At 34.9% G+C, this 9178-nt stretch overlaps 1 protein-coding gene across 1 annotated transcript; it reads left to right on the top strand.

The window, feature by feature from the left end:
• The first annotated feature begins 2057 nt into the window (after positions 1–2057).
• LOC110928697 (calcium uptake protein, mitochondrial) lies at positions 2058–5464 on the top strand. The gene is made up of 6 exons (XM_022171733.2): positions 2058–2546; positions 3377–3600; positions 3682–3765; positions 3849–4062; positions 4346–4642; positions 5021–5464. Exons 1-6 carry the CDS (start codon positions 2181–2183, stop codon positions 5237–5239), a joined length of 1404 nt encoding a protein of 467 aa, XP_022027425.1. The 5' UTR covers positions 2058–2180; the 3' UTR covers positions 5240–5464.
• Positions 5465–9178: the final 3714 nt, after the last annotated feature.

Genomic DNA, 9178 nt, shown 5'->3' with positions numbered 1-9178 from the left:
CTATATATAATACTATATAACACCATATAAACATCGTATAACAATATGTAACACCATATAATACCATATAACACTATGTAACACTATATATCATTATATAACAAATATAACACTATACATCTATAATAGACATGCTATCAGACAACCTATAGTGTTATATTTGTTATATAATGATATATAGTTTTACATAGTGTTATATGGTATTATATGGTGTTATATATTGTTATACGGTGTTTATATGGTGTTATATAGTATTATATATAGTGTTATAATACACTTCTTACACTTCTCACACTTTGAGCACTTTTTACAGGATCCTCTTACTATATATATATATATATATATATTATTTAGTACAGAAAATTACATTTATTCAAACCGTGTAATACACACATTTTTAAAGATGTAATTTTTTTTATTATTTGATATATAAAATTACATCCCGTGCAATAAATGGGATTTTTAAAGATATATTGTTTTATTTTTTAGTATATAAAATTTATTTAATCAACCCGTGTAATACACGTGGTTTTAAAGATATAACTTTTTTATTTAGTATATAAAATTACATTTATTCAATCCGTACAATATTGTTCTTATAGATATAACTTTTTATTATTTAATAAATAAAATTATATTTATTCAACCCGTGCAATAAATGAGATTTTTAAAAATATATTGTTTTATTATTTAGTATATAAAATTTATTTATTCAACCCGTGTAATACACGGGGTTATAACCTAGTTTTAATATATTTCATTTGAAAGTTAAATCATTAGTAAGTTTCACCCGTGATCACATGCATGAAAAATGTATACTCATTCAATTAGACATATTCAGCATTTCAGCCCATGTGTAATAAAAAGAAAAAAACTTAAAAAATAAAGTTATGATATACTAAAAGGATATACACACGTGTTTTACATTGATAAAAAACTTAAAACGAATACTAATAAGGGTTCCGATAATACCTATGCCGGTATTGATATCGTTCAGTTGATATCGATTCAGTTCGCTACGCTGCTGATAACTTACGATACCAAGAAAATATCTTATTTTGAATACAACTTTAATTTCATTAAAAATTTTATCGAAATGTAAGAAAAAAATTAACCACAACAGGTATTAAATTTTTTTTTCGAAAAAATTAACTAAAAAATTGAATAAGTTAAAAATACATATTATTTGCAAATGTTGGACAAGTTCACTTAGTAGTGACTCTTGTTTCTTAATAGTAGGTCATGGGTTGAGTCCCAAACAAGAGTAGATTAATATTTTTTTATGTGAAGGCGTAATACAAAATGGAAATTACATCAAGATAAAAGGTAAACGAGCAATAAACTGCGCCGCTGCCTCTTTTTAAATAGCAAAAGTAAGATTAATTTGATGTAAATTAGTAGTAACAAAAAAAATACATAGTATTAACAGTATTAGATATAACAAAATTAACATTCACATGGTTTGATTCGTACAATTCATGAAAAGATTTTGTAGTAGACATTTTTTTCTTTTAGAGTTGACTGCTATGGTTTGGGCTATTTTGCTAGTTTAGTCTAAAGATTTCATTTTTCTCCTGTGGGTCCAAAAAAGTTTCACCGTTGCAATTTTAGTCCACTGGGTTAACTTCATCCATCTTTTTGTTAACGAGAAGGGCAATTCGATCATTTTATATGTAAATCTGTTAACTAGAAGGGCAATTCGGTCATATAAAATGACCGAATTGCCCTTCTCGTTAACAGAAAAAATGGATAAAGTTAACCCAGTGGACTAAAATGGCAACGGTGAAACCTTTTTGAAACTACGGATAAAACCTTTTGACTAAACTAACAAAATAAGCCAAACCATAGGGACTAAAATTACATTTAACTAATTAACTCTTTCTTTTAACATTAAAAACGGTTTGGTTTTTGTTGTAATGGGCCTTCAAGATCAAACATGATAAACAATTCCTAAAGCCCAAAAAACATCCCTTTGGGCCTAACCTAACACCACCAAGCCCAATATACATATAACAAACAATTAACTACCACCTTGACCCAATCTGAGTCAACGAGTGAACCACCATGTTTCCCGCTGAAGCTTATCTTACCACCACTCCTCTCTTCTAACACTCTCATTCACTCACATAAATACCATTCATTCCTTCATTCCTCCATCTTCATTCCTTACGTTAGTTACTATGCATCATCATTTTTCCTCTGCATTATTCAGAAAAACCCGGTCTATATTAACTGCCTCTCAATGCCACCGTCGATTCGTCTCAACAAATTCTAATACCCAATCTTCGAGATTAAAAGATCGGGAAAATAGAGTCCAGTCGGTTTTTGAATTGCTAACATCTGGTGCGGTTGTTGTGGGAATGAGCATGGGGTTGTGTTACTTCAGTTCTGTGCCTCAAGTGAACTCGCAGTTTGCGTATGCGGATTCTGTTGAGCAATCGTTGGAAACTGAGAAGAAACCGAAGTATATTGTTGCGGATTCGTACCGGAGGAAAGTTTTCTTCAAGTATGAGAAGAGAATCCGGACACAGAGTCCACCGGAAAAGGTATTTATAATCAGTGGCGGACCCACAATTATTATTTGCTGGGGTGCGGTCGGGTTTTTTTCCTAGAAAATACTTTATTTTTTTTTTTCAAGGGGTGCGCCCGCTAACCCAGGATTATACATGGGTCCGCCCCTGTTTATAATATATTCTTTACGTATTCTTGGATTTAATGAATAATAAATGCTTTGAGCCCATGATTTAACAAATAATAAACAAGCCGAGTCTGAGCAGAATTCGAGCTTGAAAAACTACTCATGAAGCCGAGCTCGGTTATTAGAAATAAACACGAAACGAGCCACCAATGGGGTGGTGGTCCATTGGCAAAGGGAAAACCTTTAAACATTTTGGGAGGGGGAGGTCTTGGGTTCATTTCTCATATAGAGAGCATGGAATAAAGAAATTTGCCGTTCAAAAAAAAAAAACGAAACGAGCCGAACTCGATCTTTAGAAATAGAGGCTCTGAGCTTGAAACGAGCTGAACTTGATCCTTAGAATTTATAGCTTGAAACGGGCTGAACTTGAAACAGGCTCAGCTCGAAATGGGCTGAGCTCAATCCAAACTCTAGCTTGAAAAACTACTCACGAGCCCAACTCAATTATTAGAGATAGGGCTCGGAACGAGCCAAGCTAGATCTTTAGAATCATAGCTCAAAACGAGCCAAGCTGGATCTTTAGAAACAAAGCTCAAAATGAGCTGAGCTCAATCTTTAGACCTAGACCTCGAAATGAGCCGAGCTCGGGCCTAGTCGAGTTTTGGGCTCAGCTGGCTTGTATACACCCCTTGGATAATTGTCTAGAAGTAAGTTTTATCTATCTGTGTTGAATCTTAGGTGTTCGAGTATTTTGCATCTTATCGATCTCCAACCGGCGAGCCATTCATGACTCCGGCAGACTTGATGAGGGCGGTGGTACCCGTGTTTCCGCCTTCTGAAGCAACTCGCGTTCGTGGGGGAAGTTTGAAGGGGGAGTTGGCCCCAACTGAGTTACATTGCCCCCCTTCAAAATTCTTCATGCTTTTTGATACCAATAATGATGGGCTTATATCCTTTGCTGAGTAAGTATGACAACCCAAATTTTAACTGAAATATGTAACAGGTTTCGTGGACGCTAAATTCGGTTACATTTTTTGAAACAGATATATATTTTTCGTTACGCTCTTGAGCATTCCTGAATCGAGCTTTTCGATAGCTTTTAAGATGTTTGATCTCGATAACAGCGGGTGAGTTTTCATAGATTTGGTACTAAGAGTTTGTTGTTATGTTTGATTTTGACTCGGGTAATCGTGTTATAATTGGTGAATAGTGAGATTGACAAGGAGGAGTTCAAGAAAGTAATGGCGATGATGCGCGCTCAACATAGACAAGGGTCTCGACATAGGGATGGGAAGCGTAACGGGCTTAAAATTTCGACTCCTGTCGATAATGGTGGCCTTCTTGAGCATTTTTTCGGGAAAGATGGGAAACCGTGTCTTTCTATCGAGAAATTTGTTAAGTTCTTGAAAGACCTGAAGAATGAGGTCCGCATTTCCTCTTGTTGGGTCGAGTTAAGTAACGGGTCAGGTTGGGTAACCGAAACACATTTTGCCCCAAAAAATCATTTTTCTATGAATGTCTTAGTACCAACTATAATTAGTATTTCAATAATATATATTCCGGATAAAATGATTGCTTTGCATTAAAGCACATTTTATGCGGCTTTCAACCTGTTTGACATTTTCCTTTAACTCATTTATTTATTTATTTTTGCATCCGCTTGGCCCGTGATTTTGTACTAATATAAGGACTCTTCATTTTCTTTAGATTTTGTTACTCGAATTTGCTCACTACGACTACAAATCAAGAGGCACAATATCCGCTAAGGACTTTGCGTTATCAATGGTGGCATCTGCCGATATGATACACATCAACAAGTTTCTTGATCTAGTTGAGAAACTAAATGATGAACCAACTCTTAACAACATCTGCATTTCATTCGACGATTTCAAGAAGTTTGCTGAGTTACGGACACAATTACGACAATTATCTCTCGCCATTTTTAGTTATGGAAAAGTGAACGGGCTCCTTACGAAGAATGATTTCCAAAGAGCAACAAAACAGGTAGAACCAACACCTCTATAGATATATACATGTTGAGGAGACCACATATAAGCGGTCTCCATGATTTTCTTTCGTTTCTATTTGTAGGGGACTACTCAAACGAGTACCCCCTACAATTCTCTACAGGCAGGCCCGTCTCCGAGAACTCTTGGGTTCTCAAGGGTCCTGTTCAACTTATAAAAATGGATCCCCAAAAACTAATCAAATTGGATTGGACTAGTAGACTACATAGTATAAACGGTTTTTTTTAAATAATTGGGCCCCTAAAATTGATGGACCCTGTGAGCTAGCCCACCCTGCACAGGGTGTAAACCGGTCCTGTCTACAGGAGTGGTGTAATATGAAGCTAATAACAAACTTATTTTTTTATTGTACTAGGTTTGTGGGATTGCTTTGAGCGATAATGTGATTGATATTATATACTACATGTTTGATGCGAATCGGGATGGAAACTTAAGCTCAGACGAGTTTCTACGAGTCTTGCAAAGGCGAGAGGAAGACAAATTAGAACCAAGGGAGATGGGGCTCGTAGGTTTATTCTCGTGTTGGTTGCAATGCACGAGAAATAATTGTTCCTCACCAAGGATGCTTTTCTAGACTTTGTTTTAAACAAAGATGTACAGTTGAGTCGAGTTAAGATGTACCTAAAACGTGATCTGTAGATAAGTTTTATGATCTCATTTCACGATCAAACTTAGTACTCGCTCATTTCCCATGTTGTTTTTGTTCTTTGGGTTTCGGTTTATTGGAACAAGATTAGTGTATCATGTTTTTTGAGATTTTACTTGGTGACTACAAGTTTATTCATAATACGTGAAGATATTTCAAATGTTTGACGGATAGTTAAGTTATTTATAGAAGCATCTTATAGAACTACCATGTGTCATATCTTTATAAAATTATTTAGTGAATTTTTTTGTTCACTTTATCTCATGGTTTAGGTTTAACTACAAAAATAATAACTAAATAGTAATCACCATTTAATATCTTACATTTAAATCACTTAAATTTATTTTAAAAAAATTAACGATCCATACTTTGTGTGGGCACGAGAGAGGGCAAAAGTGAAAGTGCACTAATTTTAGCGTTATTTTACTAATTTCGTGAAAATAACGTTAAAAGAGGGGGATGGTTAATCATGCATCACATGGTGGTGTTGATAGCTGAAAGACAATGGAGTACATGCATTAATTAGCCTTTGTCTTAAGTGCTGAGTGTTATGTGCCTTATGTCCAAGGCTTGATGCAAAATTACTATCGAGCCGGGGGTCTTACTGGAAGTAGCCTCTCTATTCCTCCAGGGTAGAGTTAAGGTTATCTACATCTTACCATCCTTAGACCATGCCTTAGCTTTGTTATTGATAGGATTTACTAAGTATAATGATGATAACAACTTTGACTTCATATGATTTCTATTATGAAACCAATTACTATAATATGCCACCGACAAAAGACACAACAGCCAGTCAAAGACGAAATTGCAACTTTATCATCGGTTTAAAATTATGCTATTACCCTTCTTTACCGTTTCTTTTTTTTTTTTTTTGTAATAACGTACAATCAAGAAAGCTCATGGTACATGCATCAAGGTAGCGATAGTTAGGGGTGTTTATCGAATCGAATAACAAATTTTCGAATTATTCGACTCGAATTATTTGAATTTTTATTTTATTTACCTGAATCCGTATTTGATTCAGTTCGATTAGTATTTGAAACTCAAAATTCGAATCGAATTCAAATTGAATTCGAATAAATTCGATTTAATTGAAATTCACCCAAAATAATAAATTATTTTACTTTCATTTTTTAAAATTACTACAAATAATTATATTCAACATAAAATATAATAATCTGCAAAATTAACTAACTATCAGTATGCCAAACACTAAAATTTAGAAGATAGGTTGGTTACTGGTAGTAATTTAAGTTAGGTAAAATTTAGAAATAAGTAGTATGGACTATTTGTCAGTGAGTTTGGTAATGTTATGAATAATAAACTTATCACTTATTATTACTTATTATTGAGATAGTTCGTACTTTAGCCAAGTTTAGAAGTTATTGTGTGTGTGTATATATATGTTTGTGTGTGTTACGTGTGTGTATACATATATTTAATATATATATATATATATTAAATTCGAATTTCGAATCGAATCGAACTAAAAATCATAAATTCGTATTCGATTCTAATTCGATTACTAAATTCGAATACGAATCAACTCGAATTCAAACCTTTTTAATCGAATTCGAATCGAATCGAATTTCGAATTTTTCGAATCCGAATCGAATTCTAAACACCCCTAGCGATAGTTGAGGGAGTATCTGTCGGAGCAACATAAAACAGCTTTGTCTACAATCCTTGAATAGACATCTGAAGAACCGATCTGATCTGATGGCTCCTCACCGGCATCTCCCGTCTTTGCAACACAACCCGCCATGGCATGAAACTAGGGTTGTAAACGAACCAAACGAACACGAACAAGGCCTTGTTCGTGTTCGTTCGTTAAGGAACAAGCTTGTTCATGAACTGTTCACGAACGCTTACCGAACGAGATTTCTTGTTCGTGTTCGTTCATTAAGGAAACGAACATGTTCGTGAACTGTTCGCGAACACTTACCATATGCTAATGAACTCTAACAAATGTTCATGAACACAAATGAACGCAAACGGCGTTTATGAACACAATATTCATTTTAGAATAAAATCTGCATTTTCATCACAAACATTACGAAGAATCGACAAAAAATAAATAAACACTTAAGATAATTATCTGAGCACAGTTAGCGTGATTATAAAAAACATGATAAACAAAAAATTAAGAGTTTGTGAAGCTTTAACACATACTAAAATCGAAATACTGAACTGAGGGATGTTGTAAGAAGAGGCATATAAGACAACTAGGGTTTCAAAATTTAAAAACTAGAAATAATAAAACAAAATACAACATATAAAAACCTTTAAACGAATTAAAAGATATAAATATAAACGAGCAAACATAAATGAACTCATTACCGAACGCTCACGAACATAAATGAATACATTACCGAACGTTCACGAACATAAACGAACGAACACAACCTTTGTTCATGTTCGTTCGTTTAACTTAACGAACGGAATTTCTTGTTCGTGTTCGTTCATTTATGAAACAAACGAACATAAACGAACTTCCCACCGAATAGTTCACGAACTGTTCGCTGAACGTTCGGTTCGTTTACAGCCCTACATGAAACCCATTGTGGTACCGCCATTGTCGGACTGTCGCCTTTGCCGGCAGCACGCTTGTCGTCTCCGGTGGCCTGAAACCCATGGGTTTTCCTCCCCCCCCCCCCCCTCTACCATTACTCTGTCTCTCTCCCTCTAATCCATGCGCGTGTGAATGAGTAAGTTAAGTAACTTAAAATGGTTTTATACATGTTGATTAGGGGTGTTAAACAGGTCGGGTTCGCGGGTTAACAGGTCCAACCCGACCCGAATCCGAAAATTTTATATGAATCCGAACCCGAAAATCTTGTCAAACATGTGAACCTGAACACGACCCGAATATCAGCGGGTTGGCCCGAACACGATCCGTTTAACCCGAATTTTCAAACTTTTAATTTTTTTTGCAAATTAATATATTAAGTTGAAATTTTACGAAAAAAACTCAAATGTGTATAATACAATTGCATTTTAATTATAAAACTTTATGTGAATCTCTTTTTTTAAGTTATAATTATGCATAAAATACACAACCAAATTAATTTATAACATAAAACATATCGTAAAAACATAAAATATAATGTGAATGGGTTAAACGGGTCAACCTGTCAACCTGACCAGGTTGACCTGAACCCGACCCGTTTAGCTAAAAGGGTTCGCGGGTTCAACCTGAAACTGACCCGGACCCGTTTAGGCTAAACCTAAACCCGTGAATTCCATGTTAGATTCGTGTCATGTTTTCGGGTCGTGTCAGAAATTCACACCCCTAATTAGGGCCGGCTCTTGGGCCGGCCAATCCGTGTCGTCGCTCGAGGCCCGAATTTTTAAAGGGCCTGAAAAGTTTTTATAAGCTTTTATATATATAGTAAATTATGTATTTAATACACGCATTCATTTATTGTACATAAAATTGTTGGTGGTGGAGTGAAAAGTACCATCTTAAGATAATGTAAATGTCTCAAGTTCAAGCCTTGGCTCCACCACAAAGGTCTAATTTTTTTTTAATTTATTTCCACTTACTACAATTTTGGGCCCGGATTTTTATTTTGTCTGAGACCTAAATTATTTTGAAAGTTTTCGGAGACAACTTTGCCCTAATGTTGATGGGTTTATAAAACCGAAGATGGTTTTGTCTGATGGTTTCAATAAAAAAAAGGCTACATGTTTTTTTTAAAGGCCAACAAATCATTTTATTAGAAACCCGATCAACAACCGTTAATGCAGAATTCATACAGAGTTCACCAAAAGAAACCATACAATTACATCACACCCCATACATGCTAAAGTCAAACTTACTCCAGTCCAGTCGTTCCGCGTTAAAGCGCTGCACCTTGCCTG

The sequence above is a fragment of the Helianthus annuus genome, chromosome 3 (assembly GCF_002127325.2).
Source record: "Helianthus annuus cultivar XRQ/B chromosome 3, HanXRQr2.0-SUNRISE, whole genome shotgun sequence".
NCBI classification, from domain to species: domain Eukaryota; kingdom Viridiplantae; phylum Streptophyta; class Magnoliopsida; order Asterales; family Asteraceae; genus Helianthus; species Helianthus annuus.
This window is presented reverse-complemented; position numbering and strand designations above follow the sequence as displayed.

What these genes read in the sequence shown, in the direction of transcription:
- LOC110928697 (XM_022171733.2), top strand. Translation starts at nt 2,181, where the DNA reads ATGCATCATCATTTTTCCTCTGCATTATTCAGAAAAACCCGGTCTATA. An exon ending in CACAGAGTCCACCGGAAAAG is followed by an intron (nt 2,547 to 3,376) that starts GTATTTATAATC and finishes GTTGAATCTTAG; the next exon opens with GTGTTCGAGTATTTTGCATC. An exon ending in TCCAAAGAGCAACAAAACAG is followed by an intron (nt 4,643 to 5,020) that starts GTAGAACCAACA and finishes TTATTGTACTAG; the next exon opens with GTTTGTGGGATTGCTTTGAG.